The 26,549-nt window shown below is 38.8% G+C and overlaps 1 protein-coding gene across 1 annotated transcript; it reads right to left on the minus strand.

The window, feature by feature from the left end:
- Positions 1 to 25,999, minus strand: LOC106092557 (arrestin domain-containing protein 17). The gene is made up of 4 exons (XM_013259434.2): positions 25,871 to 25,999; positions 4,792 to 5,373; positions 867 to 1,049; positions 1 to 806 (listed from the first exon to the last, which is right to left on the minus strand). Exons 2-4 carry the CDS (start codon positions 5,248 to 5,250, stop codon positions 426 to 428), a joined length of 1,023 nt encoding a protein of 340 aa, XP_013114888.1. The 5' UTR covers positions 5,251 to 5,373; positions 25,871 to 25,999; the 3' UTR covers positions 1 to 425.
- Between the last annotated feature and the right edge of the window lie 550 nt (positions 26,000 to 26,549).

Raw genomic sequence — 26,549 nt, forward strand, 5'->3', positions numbered from 1 at the left:
CAAAGTTTGTATTATGTATATTATATGGTATATATAAGTTTATAAGTACCTACACTTAAGATAAATCAGATTTCTTTTCACAACAAAGTATGGCCAGAGTGTCTTCTGTTTGTGTTTCTATGCTTATTTCCTTAACACGCGAACATACCAACTTATATGGGCTTCCTCTTACCACAATACTCAAGAGCATTTTTAAAGCATTTTACGGAGGCGTTTTTTTTTTTGTTTGACTTTGTTTGCTTATTGTGTGTCCAAAACATTCTATTTGCTCTTCTCTTAACTCGATTTTCCTATTCCTTTACTTCTTGCCAGATAAGTCTTACTTTTCCATATTTGGTTTGCCAAATAATGGTAAGAAAATTAAACAGTTGTTAGCATTTAAAAAACGAAGATTTTCAATAATGAGAAATAAAGAGGTTTTTTTTTTAGTTTTCCGGTTTATCATTTAACCAGGGACGAAATATTGGCAGTGATGAGGGATAATGTGTATCGGGTTTTAGCACCGAATCGGGCCATGTGTTTGAAATATCATTTGCCGCCGAACGGAAGGGATATGTACCCAAGAGTATGGGCAATTGCAGTTTGATTTCCTTTTCCAAAGACTTTGGCTCTATGACAAAGAAAACATCATAGGCTATTCGAATTAAATGGCAACCATGCAGATTGGTGGGTGGCAGGGGAGGCACATAAAGGCTATCGTTTTGCCATTCATCTTTGCCACCGGGTCGTATTTTGCCTCTGACTAAAACAGCTAAAGCACGTTTTTCCGTTTGCACCACTTTGCCACGAGCCAGATATTCAACAGTCTAAAAAATAATTTAAAAAATTAAAAAAAGTTCTTGTTTGGAAAATTGTCTTTCTCTCACCTCTGTTAATGATGCTTTGGTCCTTTTGATGGTCACATTGCTGTGATTTGATATGAAAGCAGTTACCAAGACACTTTCGCCGGGGACATAGCCACCACGATCTAAGGCTACACGGCATTTAACCAAACCGCCACCCACACAAGCCACACCCATTTTGTGCTCGACCTCACATGTAAAAGGTTGCTGAAATGGATGGAATATAAAAGAAGAAAAAAATCAACTGAATTATAAAATAAGTAAAAACAAGTCAAAAGGCGTTAAGTTCGGCCTGGTTGAACTTTGGACATTGAGTGGTCTAATAAATATAAGTCACTGTTGAATTTTGTATTTCATTAAATAAAGCTTTTATGAGCTTCAGACCCTTAACCGGCATTTCGGCCTATATGACCGCTATATCTAAGTCCGATCTGAACCATAATTGAGTCGGATGTCGGGAATCCTAAAACTACCCCCTGTTTCAAATATCAGCGAAATCGGGTAATAAATAAAGCTTTTATGCGCTTTAGACCAGATCGGTCTATATGGCAGCTATATCTAAATATATGCCGATCTGAACTATATTTGAGTCAGATGTTGGTAGGCCATATCTAAATATAGTACGATCTGAACCATACTTAAGATAGATGTTGGGAGGCTTAAAATAACCCATCATTTCAAATTCCAGCGAAATTGGGCAATAAATAAAGTTTTTATGAGCTTCAGACCCTTTGTCGGGAGATCGGTCTATATGGCAGCTATATCTAAATATATGCCGATCTGAACTATATTTGGGTTAGATGTTAGTAGGCCTAAAACTACCGACTGTTTTAAATTTCAGCGAAATCGGATAAAAAATAAAGCTTTTATGGGCTTCAGACCCTTTATCGGCAGATCGGTCTATATGGCAGCTATATATAAATATAGTCCGATCTGATCCATATTTGGTTCCTATGTTAGGAGGCCTAAAACTACTCACTGTTTCAAATTTCAGCAAAATCGGTTACAAAATAATGCTTTTATGGGCTTCAGACCTTTTATCGGGAGATCGGTCTATATGGCAGCTATATCTAAATATAGTCCGATCTGAACCATACTTAAGTTAGCTGTTGGGAGGCTTAAAATAACCCACAACTTCAAATTCCAGCGAAATTGGGCAATAAATAAAGCTTTTATGAGCTTCAGCCCCTTTGTCGGGAGATCGGTCTATATGGCAGCTATATCTAAATATATGCCGATCTGAACTATATTTAGGTCAGATGTTGGTAGGCCTACAACTACTGACTGTTTTAAATTTCAGCGAAATCGCATAAAAAATAAAGCTTTTATGGGCCTCAGACCCTTTATCGGCAGATCGGTCTACATTGCAGCTATATCTAAATATTGGCCGCTCTGAACCACATTTGGGTCAGATGTTGGTAGGCCTAAAACTACTCACTGTTTCAAATTTATGGCCTTCAGACCCTTTATAGGCAGATCGGTCTATATGGCAGCTATATCTAAATATAGTACGATTTGAACCATATTTTGGTCAGATGTCGGGAGGCCTAAAACTACTCACTGTTTAAAATTTGAGCAAAATCGGATAAAAAATCAATTTTTTATGGGCATTAGACCCTGTATCGGAAAATCGGTCTATATAGCAGCTATATCCAAATATGGTCCGATTTGGCCCGTTCTAGAACTTAACCAGCGTTCATAAAAAAAACGTATCTTTGCCAAATTTCAGTTCAATATCTCAATTTTTGAAGCCTGTAGAGTGATAACAACAGACGGACGGACAGACACACGGACATCGTTAAATCGTTTTAGAATTTAACGACGATCCGAAATATATATACTTTGTAGGGTCGGCAATTGATATTTCGATGTGTTGCAAACGGGATGACTAAATGAATATACCTCCTATACCTCGGTGGTAGGTATAAAAAATTAAAAGTCGAATATCCCCGAAACCAGTGGAGATATTGTAGACCTCGAGCCTACGTTTTTGTAGGGTTTTTGGGCACTATACAGCAAAAAATTTGGAAATCGGATCACAAATGAAGATTCGGCAGCCCCAACAAATTTTCGAAATACCAAGGTGACCAATTTAAAGGGCCTGCCAAAACAGAGAATCTAAGGTTTTGAAATTTTACACACGATCTTGCTAACACCTCAGCTCTAACCATTCCAAATTTCAAAGAGATTTTTCTACCCATTATCACACGGCATATTTTTCACTAGATTTTTTTTCGATTTTCTCCCACTGTGCGTGGGAGACCTGACGTTGCAATGACCAGTCAGGACTCCTAACAGCAGTCCTAAGTAATCAGCCCACAATAAGTGATGTCCTGTATCCCGAAAAAACAACCTATATCACCAGTGCAGACCTTATTCGCGCGGTCATCGTAGAAGTGTCCACACTATCAAGAATCAGTGAGTCCTCCTCGCACAATGGAGGACTCACTGATTCCGTAGCAAGATCTGCGGCAATTAGGGAACCATTACTGGCCAGCTCGTCGGTCGCTTCGTTACCAGCCACACATTGGAGGTCAGAGTCTGACAGCCCTTCATTTGGTTCCAAGAAACTCTTTGTATCATCTAATATGTTTCGAACTCACACTGCCCGCCACCAGAGCCTTCTGCGTCGCCTGAATATTCAAGTGTTTCATGGCTGTTTGATCGGGCCGCCGAGAAATTAACGAAGATCCTGCTCCCGTGTATTCATCAAATTAAGACCAAAAAGTGAAAACAGAGGATGCTGGGAAGATCGGGGTGCCCCAGCCCAGAGATCTCTATTCGTGAATACGAGGTCCAACTCATCAACAAGGAAGGACTGTCCTGGTATACAATCAGTCGCGCGGCATAAAACTAACCGCTACGCGGCATCATCACCCCCCTCAGAACTCAAGAGTGCCCTAAGTTTGAGCAGCGCCATGCAACTGACTCCCTCAGTCTTATGGCGAGCTTTGTTGCTACACAATATATAGGTGCAAAGGCATAGGATCGAGAATGGCATTCAGCACCTTTCTCGGGACACTTCTCCTTGCAATAGAGATCCGCGCCGATGCAGTACCCTGCACATTCCCGATCAACGTGCAGCGGTTACAGATGTTCAAAGTCTTATGCCACACCAGACATCCATAAGTGACAGTTGGCCGAACGACCGCCGTAAACATTCAGTAAACCGTACCCGGCCTAAGCTCCCAACTCCTTCCTATCGTGTTGGGACAGGGCAAACCACATACAGTACCCTTGTGAGGTGATAACAAACGCTAAATATTTCTTTGGATGTTCTCGCCAGTATTCCAACTAAGCGTTATAGACATGCTAACTTTTGCATTTTTTAGCTTTAGACGTTATAATGGGTTATTGGTTCATATGAATGGGAAGAGTAAAGGAATTTTCTACAAAACTCCACATTGTTGGTGGTAGTTGAGGAGATATCAGCATTTTAAGTTCTTTAAACTAAAGTTTCCCGCTACTGCACAGAAAGAAATGAAAATTTGTTTCAATCACGAAATTAACTCAACCAATTAATTTTTTAATTGAAACTGTTTTAATCACGAAAATGATTATATCAATCACAGTTTTTGGTTGAAAGTGATTGAAAAAGATTTCGATTAAAAAAATTGCATATTCAATTAAAAATATGATTTAAAATTTTTTAAATTTACCAATTAATTTTTTATTTATCCAATTAAAAAAATGATTGAAATTATTATTAATTTTCCAGTAAAAATCTACGGGAGAATATTTGCACAATTTTAAGGCACACGAACACACTTATTACTGGTGAATTTGAAAGAAATCGGTTCAGATTTGCATATAGCTCCTTAATACATATGTTTATCGTCCGATTTTCACTTCTAGTTGAGAAGATATAAGCATTTTAAGTTTTGCAAATCAAAATTCCAGTTTATTCAAGACTTTTATACAATTTATTTCAAACATATTCTCGACTTACCGCCAATATTGGTTTTTCCATATTCAAATCGATGGGATTCATAACAATGAACACCTGATGATTCTTGTGTATTAGGCCATTTGTTTCTCGCAGAGCCGCTTTGCAATAGTATTGAATCCAACCGAAACGACCCAAAAATGTGGATGGCAAACCCATGGGTAGACCTAGCTTAAAGGGAAAACTATGTATACCAGGCGATAGCACGGTGGGTCCCTGATCGACATCGCCCAACAGACGCATGCGAAAATCGATGTAGTTCTCCTTGTCATAGGTGCCACGTTCTTGGCGTGCTGAGCCTGCTCTCACAACGCCTTCGCCCACAACATGAAAGTGTAGCCCCAAAGCTGGTGTATCATCTTGCAATTCCAAAAGAACTCGACCCGATAGAAATTGTCCAGGAAAATACAACAGCGATGTATTATCGAAAATTATTAGAAATTTTAAAAGTTTGCGGGGCATTTTGTGACTCTACTATTGTTGTTGTTGTTTGTGAAAATTACTTTGTATTAATGCATCATATTTGCTTCAATGTCCACTCTGATGACACACCCCCTTCAGCGTGAGTGTGTTTTTGAATTAGATCTATAAAATAAAAACGAAAGCATCTATTAGTGTTAGTCTGCTGGTAATTGGTGACCTACATTTTACATTTTAGAATAGCTAAACAAAAAACAGTGAATTTTAAATTGCTTCAGTGTCGTAGCTAGATTGTTGTGGTAATTTTAGTGACAGAACATTTGTTCCATTAGCCGAACGTAGAATAGCGTTCCAAGCGCCTCCATTCTCATTTTATACTCTCTGACACCAAGATTCGAGGTGTCTCCCACCACTTGATTTTTTCATCGGGCTTTTCATTCGTCCCGTGTTTGCTTTCAAAAGACTTCTTTGCTGGAGCTTCTTCATCTATTCTGACAACATGGCCTAGCTAACGCAGGGATATCGAATAAAAAATTCAGTTTCAAGCAAAAATACATCAAATCGCCTTACTACTGCCCATTATGTACCATATACCACTGTTCGACCACTATTGTGATTTCGACAAACGGACGGACGGGTTTGGCATTGCTGGGTCGACTCTTAGATGAATATTTCGAGGTGTTACAAACGGAATGACGAAATTAGTACTCCCCCATCCAATGGTGGTGTGTATAAAAATATTCAATGGACCAAAATTAGTACTACATGTTTGTTTCTTAAGTCTTTTGTGTCTAAAGCTATCAGTGGTCTATGTAAGGTTTGTGTCTTAAGTCTTTTGTATTTTACGCCATATGCATTTGTTTCCAAGTCAAGGTTTGTGTCTTAAGTCTTTTGTGACTGTAGCCATTTGTCCCTTTTATTTTAATTTAAAATTTTTATAAGGATGTAGTGCAGCTATCCAAAGGGCTCAGTGGCTATCAGTGATCTAAGCCTTTTTATACAAGTTAAAGTTTGTGTCTTAAGTCTTTTTGTGTCTAAAGCCATCTGTGACCCAAGTGAAGGTTTCTTACTTAAATCTTTTGTATCTTAAGCCAGCTTTACAATTAGTCCTTTCAATTTTTGAAGTGGTCGAAAATGCAATAATCTCGATTTCGACCACGCACAGTAGTTTGAAAGGCAATAAAAAGGATTTCGACTAAGCTCAATAGGCACTAATAAAGCTTATGAACCCCATACAGACTGGAAGTTTAAATTTCTGATGTGACATAACACAGTGGTACAAAAGGCAATGACAAAACATTATGAACCAATTCGAAACTGATGTTTGAAGTCATAAGGGAATATACAATAATAAAGAGTGATTTTTTATGAGTTAAGTTTTTTGGGCAGGCAACACTGGTTGATAGTTGTGACCAAAGGTCATTTCTGAAAGTGAAAAGTGTTTGGTATACTCTGTCATTTCATTTTGGAGAGACTAACCAACGAACGACAGCAAAACGTCGAAATTTCTCAATAAAATTGTGCTCTATGAAAACAGCTCAAAAACCACAGTTTGATCGAAAATCTATATTCAGCGATTAGGCTTATATGCTATATATAGGTTATATGCATACCTAAGGGTTGGTATTCTACGAGTATTCTGCTTTCGGAATAGTGACGGAAATTTTCAATTGCTTTGCGAGCGAAATTTGACAGCAATTAAATGTCTTTGTTTCCAGACCAAAACTCATTTTTATAACCTCCACCATAGGATGGGGGTACACTAATTTCGACATTCCGTTTGTTACTCCTCGAAATATGCGTCTTACACCTCATCTTCTCATATATAAAAATCAATTTGTGTTTGTTTGTTTGTGTGTTCCTTATAGTCTCAGAAACGGCCGACCCGATTTTCTTGAAATATTCACAGATGGTGCATAATGACCCCGTGGTGAAAATAGGGTACTACATTTTTTTAATATCGGAAGGGGGGGCGGACCCTCCCCCTTACCCTAATTTTCAGAAAAGCCAGATCTCGGAGATGGATGGTGCGATTTAAGCAATTAAAATTTGGTATCCAAATTTCGGATGGGGTACCTAGGGGAGCTGCCCCACCCTAAAACCTACCAAAAATATATTTACACCAATCACGACGATATGGGACTTAAATGAAAGGTATTTACGATAAGAAAACGTATCTGATACCCAATTGTCGGACCAAGTGCTAGGGGCACCACCCCAAGCCCCAAAACACCCCTAAATCGGACATATTTACCTACCAAGGCAATATAGGACTCAAATGAAAGGTATTTGCGAGTAGAATACGAATGTGATATCCAAAAATGGGACCACGTTTCTGGGGGTCCACCCTTTCCCCAAAACGCCCCTAAATCGGACATATTTACCGACCATGGCAATATGGGACTCAAATGAAAGGTATTTGCGAGTAGAATACGAATCTGATATCCAAATGTGAGACCAAGTTTCTGGGGGTCCACCCCTTCCCCAAAACACCCCCCAAATTGGACTTATTTACTGACCATGGAAATATGGGGTTTGAGGCAATAAAAGGTATTTGAATGTAGAATACGAATCCAAATATGGGATCAAGTGTTTGGGGGGCCGCCTCTCACCAAAAACATCCCCCCAATGGGGACAAATTTACGACCATAGCAATATGGGGCTTAGATGAAAGGTCTTTGGGAGTAAAGCACGAATTTGATATCAATATTCGCGAAAGTGTCTATGGGGCCACGCCACTCCCACAACACCACACAAATAGTAAGTATTTTATGACTATTGCAATATGAGGCTCAAATACGAGTGTTTTTAAAGTGGAACACGAATCCGATATACATTTTCAAGGTCAACTCACTGAGTGGCCGCCCATTCCCCAAAACATCCCCCAAGCCGGTCATGTTTGCCGACTATGGAAATATGGGGCTCAAATTAAAGGTATGTGGGAGTAGACCACGTATCTGATATCAACATTAGGGCCCAAATGTCTAGCGAATGTCCCACCACCATAACAACCCCCAAATAGGACGTATTTGCTCACCAAGAAAATTTGGGTCGTAAAGAGAGTGGAACTAAAAATTCATAGTTTTTAGGACCCAATACTCCAAACCGGACATATTTGCTGACTTTTGCAATAAGGAGTTTAAATGAGATTAGAAAACTTATTTGATATCCAATTTTGAGGGCAATGGCATTTGGGGACCACCCTAATCCCCTAAATCGGGCATATTTACCTACCATGTCAATGTGGAGCTTAAATGAAAGGTATTGGAGGGTAGAGCAAGAATTGATACCCACTTTCGGGACCAATTTTCTGGGGGTCTACTCCTTTCCCAAAATACACCACAAACAGCAATTTTTTTCACTGACCATCGCAATATGGGGAATACGAATTTGATATCCAAATGTAGGGCCATGTATTTAGGGCATCACACCCATCCCCAAAACACCCCCCAAAGGGAAACAATTTTTCGACCATGCCAATATGTGGCTCAAATGAAAGGTTTTGAGAGTAGAAAACGAATTTGATAACCTATTTTGGGGCCATGTGTTTGGGGGACGCCTCATCCTGTAAACTCCTCTTAAGCCAATGGCAATATGGGGTTTGAATAAATGGTATATGAGAGAAGAGCACGATGGTGATATTTTTTCAGGGCCAAGTATCTGGGGGACCACCTATCCCCCGAAAAAATATCGGGCTGAAATGAAGTATTTTAAGAATGGAGTACACCTTACATCCAAACTTAAATTCGTAGACCAATAAAGATCATGTGGGATTCAGATAAAGACACTTATATTGTTAAACTGTTGGTCAAGTTAGCATGATATTTCACTAAAAGATCTTTAATTGTCGAAAATAAATATTCCAAGGAAACTTTTGTTCCCTATAAAGTAAAAGAAGGCGCAGCGGAGCGGGACCGGGTCAGCTAGGTATATATATTGTGTTGCCCAAAAAGTAATTGCGGGTTTTTTAAAAGAAAGTAAATGCATTTTTAATAAAACTTAGAATGAACTTTAATCAAATATACTTTTTTTACACGTTTTTTCTAAAGAAGAAAGAATGCAATTACAGAGTCACAAGCTGTGAAAAAATTTGTCAACGCCGACTATATGAAAATTACTTTTTGGGCAACCCAATACAAACGGATACGTCCAAATTGAATCTACCCACTTTAATGTTCAAACTAATCCAAACCAATTTCAACTTCATTAACTAGTTTCATTTAATTTCCATTATTTTTGTGTACGCCATACTTATTTTAGAAAATTCAATTTCTTAAAATGGGCTATTTATCACAGGAAACTAATCTTGTATATCAGGCACCAGCAAATCAGCACATCAACAAGAAGAAAACAGTTAAAGTAGTAGTCAACAAGCCAATATAATTCGGGTTTGATGTTAAGTTTTATTTTAAGATCATTCATTTTTAAGCATAAGTATTTGGAATTCTTAAATATGCCTCAGCACACTTGGTTACCTACATACATACGTATGAATGTTGGTATGTAAATATACATTCAAAGAATAATATTTCTTAACTAGTTTGGAATATCATTCCATACCGTTTTGTTGCTCTACCAAATTTGTGCGCAATGTGATGATGGTTGTGGGCATCAAATCAAGGTCAAAATCTCACATCATCATTAAACCGACTGTCAGAGTTTACTTTGCAACAACAATGATACAGATCATTCCACACAGCATAGCAGAGCAAAGCCATCTCTGCCATTATGAACAAAGAAAAAAAAAAGGCTGGGATTTTCGTGTTATTTACCTTAGTTTTCAACTTTTGGTAGATTGTTTTGTAGGAATGTCTGTAGAAACGTCCATATATACTCTCATGTATCTGCAGTCATATATGGAGATGTGAATCTGATTAAACCGCCTCATGTTCTAATGAAATATATCAATTTTTGTTGTACAAAACAAAAGAGAAAAGCAAATAGGGTGTTTGTGACAAAAAAAATCTTCGCTGTATAATGAAGCGCTCAATGTTTCCTAAAATTTCCTAAAAACAAGTAAAAAGGTGTCAAGTTCGGCCAGGCCGCCCTTTAGATACCCTCCATCTCGGGTATATACGCCCCATAGCAGCTATATCGAAATATGTTTCGATTTGGACCAAATACTAATAAAAACAAATCGTTGTTCAATTGTGTATTTAAAAATAAATCGATCTGAACCATATACAACACGGATATCGAAAAACCTAACATAAGTCAATGTGTCAAATTTCAGTCAAATCGGATTATAAATGCGCCTTTTATGGGGCCAAGACTTTAAATTGAGAGATCGGTCTATATGGCAGCTATATTCAAATCTGGACCGATATGGGACAAGTTGCAGAAAAACGACGAAGAGTCTAACACAACTCACTGTCCCAAATTTCGGCGTCATCGGACAATAAATGCGTCTTTTATGGGCCCAAAACCTTAAATCGAGAGATCGGTCTGTATGGCAGCTATATCCAAATCTGGCCCGATCTGGGCCAAATTGAAGAAGAATGTCAAGGGGCTTAACTTTACTCACTGTCCCAAATTTCGGCGACATCGGACAATAAATGCGCCTTTTATGGGCCCAAAACCTTAAATCGAGAGATCGGTCTATATGGCAGCTATATGCAAATCTGGACCGATTCGGGGCCAAATTGGAGAAGAATGTCGAAGGTCCTAATTCAACTCACTGTCCCAAATTTCGAATACATCGGACAATAAATGCGTCATTTATGGGCCCAAAACCTTAAATCGTGAGATCGGTCTATATGGCAGCTATATCGAAATCTTAGCCGATCTGAGCCAAATTGAATAAGGATGTCAAGAGGCTTAACTTTACTCAGTGTTCCAAATTTCGGCGACATCGGACAATAAATGCGCCTTTTATGGGCCAAAAGCCTTAAATCGAGAGATCGGTCTATATGACAGCTATATGCACATCTGGACCGATCTGGGCCAAATTGAAGAAGAATGTCGAAGGTCCTAATTCAACTCACTGTCCCAAATTTCGACTACATCGGACAATAAATGCGCCTTTTATGGGCCAAAAGCCTTAAATCGAGAGATCGGTCTATATGGCAGCTATATGCACATCTGGACCGATCTAAGCCAAATTGAAGAAGGATGTCGAGTAGCCTAACACAACCCACTGTCTCAAATTTTGGCGACATCGGACTATAAATGCGCCTTTTATGGGCCCAAAACCTTAATTCGAGAGATCGGTCTATATGGCAGCTATATGCACATCTGGACCGATCTGGGCCAAATTGAAGAAAGATGTCGAGTAGCCTAACACAACCCACTGTCCCAAATTTCGGCGACATCGGACAATAAATGCGCCTTTTATGGGCCAAAAGCCTTAAAGATCGGTCTATACGGCAGCTATATGTACATCTGGACCGATCTGGGCCAAATCGAAGAAAGATGTCGAGTAGCCTAACACAACCCACTGTCCCAAATTTCAGTGAAATCGGATTATAAATGCGCCTTTTATAGGCCCAATACCTTAAATCGAGATATCGGTCTATATGGCAGCTTTATCCATATCTGGACCGATTTGGGTCAAGTTGCAGAAAAATGACGAAGAGCCTAACACAACTCACTGTCCCAAATTTCGGCGACATTGGAAAATAAATGCGCCTTTTATGGGCCCAAAGCCTTAAATCGAGAGATCGGTCTATATGGCAGCTATATCTAAATCTGGACCGATCTGTGCCATATTGCAGAAGTATGTCGAGGGGCTTAACTTTACTCACTGTTCCAAATTTCGGCGACATCGGAAAATAAATGCGCCTTTTATGGCCCCAAAATCGGAAGATCGGTCTATATGGCAGCTATTTGTACATCTGGATCGATCTGAGCCCAATTGAAGAAGGATATCGAGTGGCCTAACACAACCCACTGACCCAAATTCCGGCGACATCGGACAATAAATGCGCCTTTTATGGGCCCAAAACCTTAAATCGAGAGATCGGTCTATACGGGAGCTATATGCACATCTGGACCGATCTGGGCCAAATTGAAGAAGGATGTCGAAGGTTTTTGGGGGTGGGGAGGCCCCTCCAACCCTAAGGAATAAGTTTGTGTGTCAGATTTGTACTCCACTTTAAAAAACCTTTCATTTGATACCCATATTTCCTAAAGCGATGAAAGTGTGCTCGACATTCCGAGTCGATCTAAAAATGTCTGTCCGTCCGTCTTTCGAAATCACGATAGCGGTGGGACGCGAAAAGCTAGCAGATACTTCTTATTGATGTAGGTCGTTGAGTATTGCAAATAGACCAAATCGGTTCAGATTTGGATATAGCTCTCAAAGTAATAATGCAATAAAATGGTCATTTGCCAACCGATTTTCTCGAAATTTAGCAGAAAGTACTTTTTTATGACTTTCGACATTACTGGTGAATTTCATGGAAACCGGTCGAGATTAAGATATATCTGTCATATATATATATAGCCCGATTTTCACTCCTAGAGCCACTGCAAGCGCATTTATTGCCCAATCTCCCCAAAACTTCGTACAACGATTTTCTCGACGACTTCCACAATGTCTGTAGAGTTTTTTCGAAATTGGTTCAGATTTAGATATAGATCCCATACATATGTTCGTCCGATTTGCAGTATAATTGCAATAAAATGATCTTTTGTTGACCGATTCTCTCAATATTTGGCAGGAAGGTTTTTCTTATGACTTTTGATATTACTGGTGAATTTCATGGAAATCGGTCGAGATTTAGATATAGCTCTCATTTATATATATCCCCAAATTTTCACCCCTAGAGCCACTGCAAGTGCATTGTTTGACCAATCTTGCCAAAATTTTGCACAACGCTTTCCTCGACGACTACCACATTATTTGAGAATTTTGCTCGACATCGATTCAGAATTAGATATAGCTCCTATATATATGTTCGTCAGATTTTGGGTAATTTGCAATAATGTTGTTGTCAACTACGGTTGACATAGTTATTACAGTTTGAACATATTTGCTTGCCGAGGTCCATCAAAATTGGATATAGCTCCCCCACATTGGGAGCTATATACAGTCGGCACCGCCCGACTTTTGGCCTTCCTTACTGTTTTTTTTTTAAATTTGGCCCAAATCGGTCCATATTTGGATATAGCTGTCATATAGACCGATCTCTCGATTTAAGGTCTTGGGTCCACAAAAGGCGTATTTATTATCCGATTTCGCTGAAATTTGACACAGTGACTTATGTTAGGCCTTTCGACATTCGTGTCCTATTTGGTTTAGATCGGTCTATATTAGGATATAGCTGTCAAAAAGATTATACATATATACCCAAGGTGGTGGGTATCCAAAGTTCGGCCCACCCGAACTTAATGCCATTTTACTTGTTTGTTTAAAATCATTTATATCATAGTAGTTATTTTGTCTAATATTATTATAAACCGTTAAAAAATTCTCAAATTGCAGAAAATTGGAAAAAATTAAAAGATTGGGTGAAATATACAAATTTTTTAAGTTTTTATGACATTTTTGGACTTTCTGTAACTTTACCATCTGCAAACTGCTGAAAAAATTGCTGTTTCAACGAAATATTACTGCTTCCCTATTTTCAGCATACTTTCGGTTGTTACAGCAAACGTTGTTTACTGTTTTTACAAAAAAAAAAAAACAAGTAAAAGCGTGCTAAGTTCGGCCGGGCCGAATCTTATATACCCTCCACCATGGATCGCATTTGTCGAGTTCTTTTCCCGGCATCTCTTCTTAGGCAAAAAAAGGATATAAGAAAAGATTTACTCTGCTATTAGAGCGATATCCAGATATGGTCCGGTTTGGACCACAATTAATATGTTGGAGACCTGTGTAAAATGTCAGCCAATTCGAATAAGAATTGCGCCCTTTGGGGGCTCAAGAAGTAAAATAGAGAGATCGATTTATATGGGAGCTGTATCGGGCTATAGACCGATTCAGACCATAATAAACACGTATGTTGATGGTCATGAGAGAATCCGTCGTACAAAATTTCAGGCAAATCGTATAATAATTGCGACCTCTAGAGGCTCCAGATCCCAGGTCGGTTTATATCGCAGCCATATTAGGTTATGAACCGATTTGAACCTTATTTGACACAGTTGTTGGAAGTAAGAATAAAATACGTCATGCAAAATTTCAGCCAAATCGGATAGGAATTGCGCCCTCTAGAAGCTCAAGAAGTCAAGACCCAAGATCGGTTTATATGTCAGCTATACCAGGTTATGGACCGATGTGAACCAAACGTGGTACAGTTGTTGGATACCATAACAAAACACGTCTTGCAACATTTCATCTCAATCGAATAAGAATTGCGCCCTCTAGAAGCTCAAGAAGTCAAGACCCAAGATCGGTTTATATGGCAGCTAATCAGGTCATGCAGCGATGTGAACCATACGTGGTACAGTTGTTGGATGTCATAACAAAACACGTCGTGCAAAATTTCATCTCAGTTGGATAAGAATTGCGCCCTCTAGAAGCTCAAGAAGTCAAGACCCAAGATCGGTTTATATGGCAGCTATATCAGGTTATGGACCGATGTGAACCATACGTGGTACAGTTGTTGGATACCATAACAAAACACGTCTTGCAACATTTCATCTCAATCGAATAAGAATTGCGCACTTTAGAGGCTCAAGAAGTCAAGACCCAAGATCGGTTTATATGGCAGCTAATCAGGTCATGCAGCGATGTGAACCATACGTGGTACAGTTGTTGGATATCATAACAAAACACGTCGTGCCAAATTTCATCACAATCGGATAAGAATTGCGCACTCTAGAGGCTCAAGAAGTCAAGACCCAAGATCGGTTTATATGGCAGCTATATTAAAACATGAACCGATATGGCCCAAACCCAACCGACCTACACTAATAAAAAGTATTTGTGCAAAATTTCAAGCGGCTAGCTTTACTCCTTTGGAAGTTATCGTGCTTTCGACAGACAGACGGACGGACATGGCTAAATTGACATAAAATGTCACGACGATCAAGAATATATATACTTTATGGGGTCTCGGACGAATATTTCGAGAAGTTACAAACAGAATGACGAAATTAGTATACCCCCCATCTTATGGTGGAGGGTATAAAAATCAGAGTGTAAATTCGGTAAATTACAACTTACTCAGCTTTCTTATACAATAAAACAACACCATACTCCACCAGACGGGCCGGTCTAATGTAATGTGCATATGTATGTGTATACATATGTTTGTAATATGGATAGTTATGGGTTTGTTTGTTTAACTTTATAAATAGCTTTTGCCTTACCTTACTCTAAGCATGAAGGTAATAAATGTTTTTATTTAGTTGTTGTTGTTTTCTGTCTCCGTTTTGTGGAAGTCAATTTAACTCGAAGTTATATTCACATGTCTAAATGGTCAGACAGAATATGACCATATGTAATTATTTTTTGTGTTTATGTATAGGGGAATGTAACAAATAAAGCAGAACGGAATGATGCCTTGTCATGTAGTATTACTTTGATGATACTCGTACTGCTGCAAAACGCACAAAAAAAAAGGTTGCTAGAGATCACTGCGAAAACATACTTTCATCGCGTCATTTAATGTTTCAATTAAAGTCATAAAAAAATTATGTTTTGCTATTAACATTAAATGCCATGCATATTAAACGGAGAAAATGTCCATCGGTTTGTGTCTTAAGTCTTTTGTTTTCACAATTATTGAGTTGGGTTTAAGGGGTAATATGATACCTTGACATGCAAAACAGCAGTGTTTAGATTCCGAAGCGAAGATAAAGTCGTTTATTTGGCTATCCCTTTGCTTATGCTGGAGTTTAGGGCATGAAAATTTACAAATATTTCTTAAAAATTGTAATCCATAAATCAATGTGGCTCCTATATGAACCGATCTCTCTCTATGACTTCTTGTGCCCTTGGAAATCACAATTCTTATAGAATATAGATATGAATTTGAATGTTGAGTTTTGTTACGATTTCTTAGGTTCACGTCAATAATGGTCCTCAAAAGGTCCATATGATGGTAAAGCTCCAGGAGAAAGATTTGATGTGCACTATTTCACTCACCGATGCCGACGAACGATGATTTTCTGTGAAATCATGGTCATTGACATATGTATATGCAAATGCAAATTTTGCCCATGTACATTCCACTAAGGAACAGGGGCTAAATTCTCACATATCATTGAGTGCAGTCCGATTCAAGTTTAAGCTCAATGATAAGAGCCTCCTTTTTATAGCTAAGTCCGAACGGCGTGCCGCAGTGCGATACCTCTTTGAAGAGAAGTTTTACATGACATAGTACCTCACAAATGTTGCCAGCATTAGGAGGGGAAAACCATCGCCGAAAATTTTTTCTGATGGTCTCGCCAGGATTTGAACCCAGGCGTTCAGCGTCATGGGCGGACATGCTAACCTTTGCGCTACGGTGGCAAAACTCCTGGCCCGGCCAGGGTTTGCCTTGAGCACGTTATACGCTGCAACTTCGATCTCCGATTTGTATGGTGTTTATCGTTATCATGAGAAGCTCAGCTGATACCTACCAGGCTCGTCCACAGGTTGCGGATATTGAAATGTCTCAGAGATAGTGGAATATCACAGAGGATAGAGTGAGAGGAATGGAGTCAGAGAGAGGCCTGGCGAGAACAGCTCTTACTTAAATACGGAGTGCCTATGATACTCCATATGCAAATTCAAAATTGCCCATCAACATTCAATTGAGGAACAGGGGCAAACCTCTCACATATCACTGAGTGCTGTACGATTCAAGCTTCAAGCTCAATGATTAGCGGCATCCTTTTTATAGGCGAGTCTGAACGGCGTGCCGCAGAGCGACATTTCTTTGGGGAGAGGTTTTTACAGGGCATGTCAATAATAGGAGGGGATAACCACCGCTGAAATTTTTTTTCTGTTCTTCTCGCCAGGATTCGAACCCAAGAGTTCAGCGTTGTAGGTTGACATTCTATCTTCTGCGCTACGATGGCCACCTCGATATGAAAAAGCAAATTAGAGGCGACTTTAAGTAACCAAAGGTCAATATGTTACCGCGGAGATTGGAACTATGGATTGGAATGAGCTTTGTCACCTATTGGAGCTTGAGCGGGGATTGCTACCTCCACATGCAGAAACAACTATTGGTTGCCCAAAAAGTAATTGCTGATTTTTTAAAAGCAAGTAAATGCATTTTTAATAAAACTTAGAATGAACTTTAATCAAATATACTTTTTTACACTTTTTTCTAAAGCAAGCTAAAAGTAACAGCTGACAACTGACAGAAGAAAGAATGCAATTACAGAGTCACAAGCTGTAAAAAAATTTGTTAACGCCGACTATATGAAAAATCCGCAATTACTTTTTGGGCAACCCAATACATAGACTTCGCCGAGGAAAACACATGGTAGTTAGCAATATCTTGTTTCAATCTATACCGACAGTTAACTGGCCATCACGGCAAAACCAACCAAGACGGCAAGGTCACGAACTTGGTCTTGGAGTGTAAGAAGGAGATTAACGCTATCTATGAGGATGGCACTATCCGCAATAGCACCTCTCAGAAAATTTTTAGCGCCCCCAGAATTTTAAAAATGTCATTGTTTTCGACAAAATTTGCTAATTTTTGTGCCATTCAAAAGAGTCCGCTTGAGTTCTACAATATCTGGTCTTGTTCCAGGAATATTCGACTTTTAATTTTTTTTTGTGCAATATTACACTCCATTCGAATAAGAATTGCACTTGTAGGGGCTAAAAAATCTAAATCGGGAGATCGGTTTATATGGGAGCTGTATCAAGCTATAGATCGATTCAGATCATATTCCACACGTATGTTGAAGGTCATGAGAGAAGTCGTTGTACAAATTGGATGAGAATTGCGCCCTCTAGAGGCTCAAGTTGTCTAGAACCCAGATCGGTTTATATGGCTGCTATATCAGGTTTTGCACAGATTTGCCCTTTACTTAACACAGTTGTTGGAAGTCAAAACAAAACACTTCATGCAAGCCGTTGTACAAAATTAGCCAAATCGGATAAGAATAGCGCCCTCTAGCGGCTCACGAAGTCAAGATCCAAGATCGGTTTATATGGCAGATCTACCAGGTTATAGACCGATTTGAATCACACTTAGCAAAGTTGTTGGAAGTAATACCAAAACACCACGATCAAAATTACAGCCAAATCGGATAAGAATTGCGTCCTCTAAAAGCTAAAGAAGTCAAGACGCAAGGTCGGTTTATATGGCAGCTATATCAGGTTATGAACCGATTTGAACTATTCCTAGCAAAGTTTTTTGAAGTTATAGCAGAACACCACATGTGAAATTTCAGTCAAATCGGATAAGAATTGCGCCCTCTAGAGGCTCAAAAAGTCATGACCCAAGATCGGTTTATATGGTAGCTGTATCAGGTTATGAACCGATTTGAACCATACATAGCTAAGTTATTGGAAGCGACAACAGAAGACCACATGTGAAATTTCAGTCAAATCGGATAAGAATTGCGCCCTCTAGAGGCTCAAAAAGTATGGTAGCTGCATCAGATTATGAACCGATTTAAACCATGCCAAGCACAGTTATTGGAAGACATACTAAAACATGACGTGCAAAATTACAGCGCCCTCTAGAGGCTCAAGAAGTGGAGACCCACGGTCGGTTTATATGGCAGCTAAGAACTCGACAAATTACAGCGCCCTCTAGAGGCTCAAGAAGTGGAGACCCACGGTCGGTTTATATGGCAGCTATACACGTTATGGACCGATTTAAACCATACTTAGCAAAGTTGTTGGAAGTGATACCAGAACACCATGTGCAAAATTGAACGAGAATTGCGCCCTCTAGAGGCTAAAGAAGTCAAGACCTAAGATCGGTTTATATGGCAGCTATATCAAAACATGAACCGATTTGGCCCATCCCAACTGACCTACACTAATAAGAAGTATTTGTGCAAAATTTCAAGCGACTAGCTTTACTCCTTCGACAGTTAGTGGACATGGCTAGATCGACTAAAAATGTCATGACGATCAAGAATATATATTTTTATGGGGTCTTAGACGCATATTTCGAGGTGTTACAAACAGAATGACGAAACTAGTATACCCCCATCCTATGGTGGAGGGTATAAAAACAGTGAAAAGCGTGCTAAGTTCGGCTTGGCCGAATCTTATATACCCAACACCATGGAACGCATTTGTCGAGTTCTTTGCCCGGTATCTCTTTTTAGGTAAACAAAGGATAATAGATATGATTGATATGCTATTTGAGCTACATCAAGTTATGGCCCGATTCGGACCATAATTGAGTTGAATGCTGGAGACCATAGCAGAAGTCATTGTGTAAAATTTCAGCCAAATCGGATGAAAATGGCGCCCTCTGGAGGCTTAAAAAGTATAGTCGGGAGATTGGTTTATATGGGAGCTATATCAGATTATGAATCGATTTAGATCATACTTGACATAGTTGTTGCGAGACAAAACAAAAACATTTTAAAAAAAATTTCAGAAAAATCGGATCATAATTGCACACTCTAGAGGCTCGGGATGTTACGATCCCAGATCGGTTTATATGGCAGCTATATCAGCTTATGAATCGATTTGAACCATGTTCGGCGCACTTGTTGGAAGACATAATAAAACGCCTCATGCTAATTTTCAGCCAAATCGGATAAAAATTGTGCCCTAAAGCGGCTCAATCTCAACCGATCTACACTGAAAAGAAATATTTGTGCAAAATTTCAAGCGGCTAGCTTTACTCCTTCGAAAGTAAGCGTTCTTTAGACAGACAGACGGACGACGACGGATCGACTTTGAATGTCATGACGGTTAAGAATACATGTTCTTTATGGGGTCCTAAAGGAATATTTCGAGGTGTAACAAACGAAATTAGTATACCCTAGGATGAGGGAGGATATAAAAATAATGTTGAAAATAACAAAAATCATAAATACAAAATTTTTTTCCAGACACAGTTTCGATATTTTCTTGAAATTTTTGTTTCACAAAAAATTTATAATTTTTTTTTCTTTCAGTTCTCCCAAAAAAATTGGCCGTTCATGAATCCCAGTCTAACAAAAACTAATCTGAAAAAAAAATTTAGGAAACATTGACCCTTTGTCTTATTTTTTCAAAATATTATAAATGACACTATTTTCATAATGATGGGAGGGCTTAGGAAGAAAACAAAACATTGCGTGCCTAGCAATCAATCATTTAGTTTTTGTTTACACCCCGTTCGTCTTAATGGGTTAATAAACAGGTTTTGTGTGGTTTATTATTTTTGTTTTGTGTATGTGTGTGCTATGGCATGAGCGAATATTTGGCTGATTTGTTTGGGAGTGCTGAGTTGCTCATTCAAAGGAAATGAAAAAAAACAAAGACATATTACCACTAAACAGTCACAGATGTTCTTTTGTTTGATTTTCGCAATAAATAGCAAGAATTTCAGTTAAATCTCAATAAAAAAAGAAATGAAAAAAAAATCCTGTGGCCCAATGAACTAAATAGTATTTTGATACTCGTAACTTAGGTCTTTTGTTCAGTATAAAACAAGAGTCATGTGCCATTTGTTTCCCCAAAAAACCAACAAGCTGATAAATAGCAAACAAATATTTATCATCCATAACCAATGGCTCAACTTTCCAGTTTTAATTCAAGTTTGTGTCTTAAGTCTTTCTATATTCTAGAGCAGAAATGAGGTTTAATAAAAACCCAAAATTTAATGTTCAATATACACTGCCATATGTGAGAAAAAAAGTCTCTTTTTGCAGACTAGAGCATGTTATATTGTAGAAAACAGGATTATAAATCCTTTGTAGGCCATTATTGGCCTGCACAAAACAGGTTTGTGTCTTAAGTCTTTTGTTTGCTCAGAGTTAGAAGGAGGCCAAGCCAACCACTTTTTGTTTTCTGATCTAAATATTGGAAATTGCACTAGATCTCATATATTACACGATGCCACATCATAATGAGGGATATTCAACATTACGTAGTAGTACTTATTGTATGTTAATTATAGTTTTCACTTTTTTTCTACAGAATCGCTTTGTTTGTAATAGAGTGTAAGTAACACTTAAACAAACCTCTAATGTGTGTGTATGTGTGTGCTTGAGGCTTATGATGCCAGAAAAGTGTGCGATTTTTTTTTTGCATTTCATTTGGTATTCCACTCCATTTTCCCCATTTTTTGTTGTTGTTGTTGTTTTCGTTCGGAAGTTTTGGAGGCAAGTCATTGGACCAGCTTTTAATGATGGATTACAGCACCCCAACAAAGTACAGACAGTATGTGTTTATTTTGTTGTTTGTTGTCGGGTTTTCGCGTCCATCTATCCCCTGCTCCCCTGCTCTCACTAGACAGTCAGTCAGCCTATATTAAATGTAAGTGTTTTGTTGTTTTCTTTTGAGGTATGTGAGTGTGTGAGTGTGCGTGTTTTTCTACTGAGTTTTCGACTCACGTAATTCACATTTAACTGGTTTTGCAGGGTATGCGCGGGTAGTACGTATAGTCTTTTATTTGGTAGCAGGGTTGCCATATTGCAATTTTTCGAACAAATAAAGAGATTGACTTGTTTTTTAAGATTTATATGGGTTCTATATCTAAATCTGGACCGAGTTTTTATACCCACCACCGAAGTATGGGGGCATATTTATTTTGTCATTCCGTTTGCAAAAACATCGAAATACCCATTTCCGACCCTATAAAGTATATATATCCGATCCGATTTAGACATGTCCGTCCGTCTGTCTGTTGAAATCACGCTACAGTCTTTAAAAATAGAGATTCTTTTTTTTTTGTCCATAAGCAGGTTAAGTTCGAAGATGGGCTATATCGGGCTATATCTTGTTATAGCCCCCATATAGACCGATCCGCCGATTTAGGGTCTTGAGCCCATAAAAGCCACATTAATTGTCCGATTTTGCTGAAATTTGGGACAGTGAGTTGTGTTAGACCCTTTGACTTTCTCCGTCAATTTGGCCCAGATCGGTCCAGATTTGAATATAGCTGCCATATAGACCGATTTAGGGTCTTAGGCCCATAAAAGCCACATTTATTATCCGATTTTGCTGAAATTTGAGATAGTAAGTTGCATTAGGCCCTTCGACATCTTTCTTCAATTTGGCCTTGATCGGTTCAGATTTGAACATAGCTGCCATATAGACCGATTTTTCGATTTATGGTTTTAGACCCATAAAAGGCGCTTTTATTATCCGATTTCGCCGAAATTTGGGACAGTGAGTTAGGTTAAGCCCTTTGACATACCTCAGAAAAAATACGCACATATCGGTTCAGATTTGGATATAGCTGCCATATAGACCGATTTCTTGATTTAGGGTTTTGGATCCATAAAAGACGCATTTATTGTCCGATGTCGTTGAAATTTGAGACAGTGAGTTGTGTTAGGACCTTCAACATTCTTCTTCAATTTGGACCCAGATCGGTCCAGATTTGAATATAGCTGCCATATAGACCGATCTCTCGATTTAAGGTTTTGGGGCCCATAAAAGGCGCATTTATAATCCGATTTCACTGAAATTTGACACAGGGACTTATGTTAGGCTTTTCGACATCCGTGTCGTATATGGTTCAGATCGGTGTTTTTTTAGAGATAGCTACTGTATTTATTAGTATTTGGTCCAAATCGGAAATATATGTTGATATAACTGCTTTGGGACATAATGTATGAAATTTTCATCGAATTTTGACGGCTTCTTAGCCCTTAATTCCACAAATGACTGGCGAACACATAGAAAATACGCGACCCAGTGTTTCAGGCCTGGCTGGAGTGACTTATGGGCGATGTCCTGTAATAGTTTGGCATGGCTGATCGAATGTCGAATGCCTTCGATAGGTTCAGTGTCACGAGGACCCGCCTGAGCTGATTGAAGCCAAGGCAAATGTGTGCGATGATGGCATGCAAGCAGTTTTTGTGCTATGCTCTCTACGAAATCCATGCTGATGCTCGGCGATTAGAAATTCTCCAATAAGATTAGGGAGGAGTAGTCCTTCAAGCGTTTTAACTGCTGGTGAGGGTAGAGAGATCGGTCTGCACAACTTCCCTCTACTCGGGTCCTTTCCAGGCTTCAGTAGGGAGATCACTCTGCCCATCTTCCAGACATCGGGTACCATCAGAGTGTTCAAAGACAGTTTGAGGGCAGTTGTAAGGCACTCGACTCCAGTTAGATCCAGATTCTCCAGCATCAATGTAGAAATTCAGTCAGGATTAAACGCCTTGGGCGTGGTGCTTTACTCAGGGCCCAACATCTGTGAGCCTCTTTTCGGTACGCTCCCGAATATGACGCTTCCACTTCAGTTTCCTGTCCAAGAGTAAAGCTAGCCGTTTGAAATTTTGAACAAGTACTTCTTTTTAGTGTAGGTCAGTTGGGATTGTAAATAGGCTATATTGGTCCAAGTTTTGATATAGCTGCCATATAAACCCATCTGGATCTTGATTTCTTGAGCCACTAGACACCACAATTCTTATCCGATTTGACTGAAATTTTACGCGAGGTGTTTTATTATGACTTCCAACAACTGTGCTGAGTATGGTCGAAATCGGTTCATAATCTGATATAGCTGCCATATAAACCGATCTTGGATCTTGACTTCTTGAGCCACTAGACGCCACAAATCTTATCCGATTAGACTGAAATTTTGCCCGAAGTGTTTTATTATGACTTCCAACAACTGTGCTGAGTATGGTCGAAATCGGTTCATAATCTGATATAGCTGTCATATAAACCTATATGGGGTCTTGACTTTTTGAGCGTCTAGAGGGCGCAATTCTTTTCCGATTTGGCTGGAATTTTGCACGACGTGTTATGTTATGACTTCCAACTGTGCTAAATATGGTTTGAATCGGTCCATAACCTGATATAGCTGCCATATAAACCGATCTTGAATTTTGACGTCTTGAGTCACTAGATGGCGCTATTTTCATTCGATTTCACTGAAATTTTGTACGTTGTATTTTGGTATCACTTCGAACAGCAGTGCCAAGTATGGTTCAAATACACTAATTACCTGATATAGCTGCCATAAAAACCCATCTTGGATCTTGAATTCTTGGGCGATTTGACTGAAATTTTGCCCGAAGTGTTTTATTATGACTTCCAACAACTGTGCTGAGTATGGTCGAATTCGGTTCATAATCTGATATAGCTGTCATATAAACCTATATGGGGTCTTGACTTCTTGAGCCCTTAGAGCGCAATTCTTTTCCGATTAGACTGAAATTTTGCGCGAGGTGTTTTATTATGACTTCCAACAACTGTGCTGAGTATGGTCGAAATCGGTTCATAATCTGATATTGCTGTCATATAAACCTATATGGGGTCTTGATTTCTTGAGCGTCTAGAGGGCGCAATTCTTATCCGATTTGGCTGGAATTTTGCACGACGTGTTATGTTATGACTTCCAACAACTGTGCCAAGTATGGTTTGAATCGGTCCATAACCTAATATAGCTACCATATAAACCGATCTTGTATCTTGACTTCTTGAGCCTCCAGAGGGCGTAATTATTATCCGATTTGGCAGAAATTTTGTACAAAGATGACTCATGACCTTCAACATACGTGTGCAGTATGGTCTGAATCGATCTATAGCTTGATACAGCTCCCATATAAACCGATCTGCCGATTTTGCTTTTTGAGCCCCTCCAACTATAATCTACATCTGAACGAAATTTTGTGCAGAAGCGGATAGAAACACAGATGAAGGACGGACAGAACTGGCTATATCGATTTAGAAAATATCCATAAGGGCTCCCAAATCCATCTTTCGAGGTGTTGCATACGAAATGACGACATTAATTTATCCTCCCCCTATGGTGGAAAATATTTTTGTTAAATGAAAGAACCCTCAAAGAAATGCCTGATTATGGCAATACTGTTTGTTTGGTGTCTAGTATTTATAAGCGTGTATTTGAGCCAGTACTGGCCATTGGTATGGATGACTGTGTCTGAGACTTGAATTTTTCGGATGGAGGTGAATTTTTTGTACGTTTTCGTGTATACCGCCTGAGGGCTGACTGACTTACTGCGGTGGTGCTTGGGTAGTTAGTTGTCTGTTTGCTTGTGTATTTTTGTTTGGCAAATGCTTGAGTGCATTTTAAATATTTTAACTTCCCGAATAATGTTCCAAGTCGCAGCTCAATTCCAAGACAAATAATCATTATCAAGTATAGACACTATGACGAACATGATGATGATGTTGATGATGATGAAGATGATAATGGTGTTGGTGGTGATGTCGTTGTTTCTATAAATGCATGCCTGCACTCATGCTACGCTAGTAGTCGGAAATCAACATCATGGACATGCTTGGATTACAAATAAGCTCATGTTGGATTTTTGCTAGTTTTGTGTGTGTTTTTTTTTAATTTGTATTCTTTTTTTCCTTTTTTGTTAATTCTTTATATAATTTCACGCATTATTGTCACACATAACTATTGAAGTAACAACCACTCATGCCATTCTAAAGATCCCACTCACACATATAAACGCAATTACTTTAATGCGGGGGAGTTTTTTTTATCATTTTTTTGAGCTATTCCAAATAAATCACAATGGAGTTCCATTTATGTTCTAAGGTCATACATCTACACATTCCGGGTTTTCTATATTTTTGTATTTTTTATATTTCTTCTATAAATTCACACGTTTTATTCGTTAACTGTTTTAGGATTTTTCACACATAGTTTTGTAAACTCACTTTTATTCTTAGATTTATTTACACTAATAAAGAAGACCAGACAATTCCGTTAAAACGCGTCTTTGCTGAACGTAAAGCAGTAAGCCGACTTTTTGGAAAAGTCAACTTGTCGATTTGAAATCAACTTTGAATATGATCACATTTTTAGACACACACAATGAGAAGACAAAGCCGATTAAAACTTAACGGCGACAGAAGACAGAAGCGCCCTAGCCAGGGTTGCCATTACATTTAAATAAATAATGAAACTTCTTGGCAACGAACAATCTTCTGCTTTATATATAACAAGTAAAAGCGTGCTAAGTTTGGCCGGGCCGAATCTTATATACCCTCCACCATAGATCGCATTTGTCGAGTTCTTTCCCGATATCTCTATTTAGGCAAACAAACGATAAAAGAAAAGAATTACTACAATATTGGAGCTATATCAAGTTATGGTCCGATTCGGAACATAATTGATTTAAATGTTGGAGACCATAGTAAAAGGTATTGCGTAAAATTTCAACCAATTCGAGTGGAATTGCGGTTTATATGGGAGCTGTATCAGGCTATAGATCGATTCGGAGCATATTTGACATATATCTTGAAGGTCATGTTGCACAAAATTTTAGCCAAATTGGATAATAATTACGCCCTCTAGAGGATCAAGAAGTCAAGTTGATTTAAATAGCAGCTATAT

This window comes from Stomoxys calcitrans, chromosome 1 (assembly GCF_963082655.1).
Source record: "Stomoxys calcitrans chromosome 1, idStoCalc2.1, whole genome shotgun sequence".
Lineage (NCBI taxonomy): Eukaryota > Metazoa > Arthropoda > Insecta > Diptera > Muscidae > Stomoxys > Stomoxys calcitrans.

Coding starts and splice junctions, on each gene's coding strand:
- LOC106092557 (XM_013259434.2), bottom strand. CDS start 5,250: ATGCCCCGCAAACTTTTAAAATTTCTAATAATTTTCGATAATACATCG. Junction 1,050..4,791: donor TGGAAAAACCAATATTGGCG/GTAAGTCGAGAA, acceptor CATCCATTTCAG/CAACCTTTTACATGTGAGGT. Junction 807..866: donor CCAAAGCATCATTAACAGAG/GTGAGAGAAAGA, acceptor ATTATTTTTTAG/ACTGTTGAATATCTGGCTCG.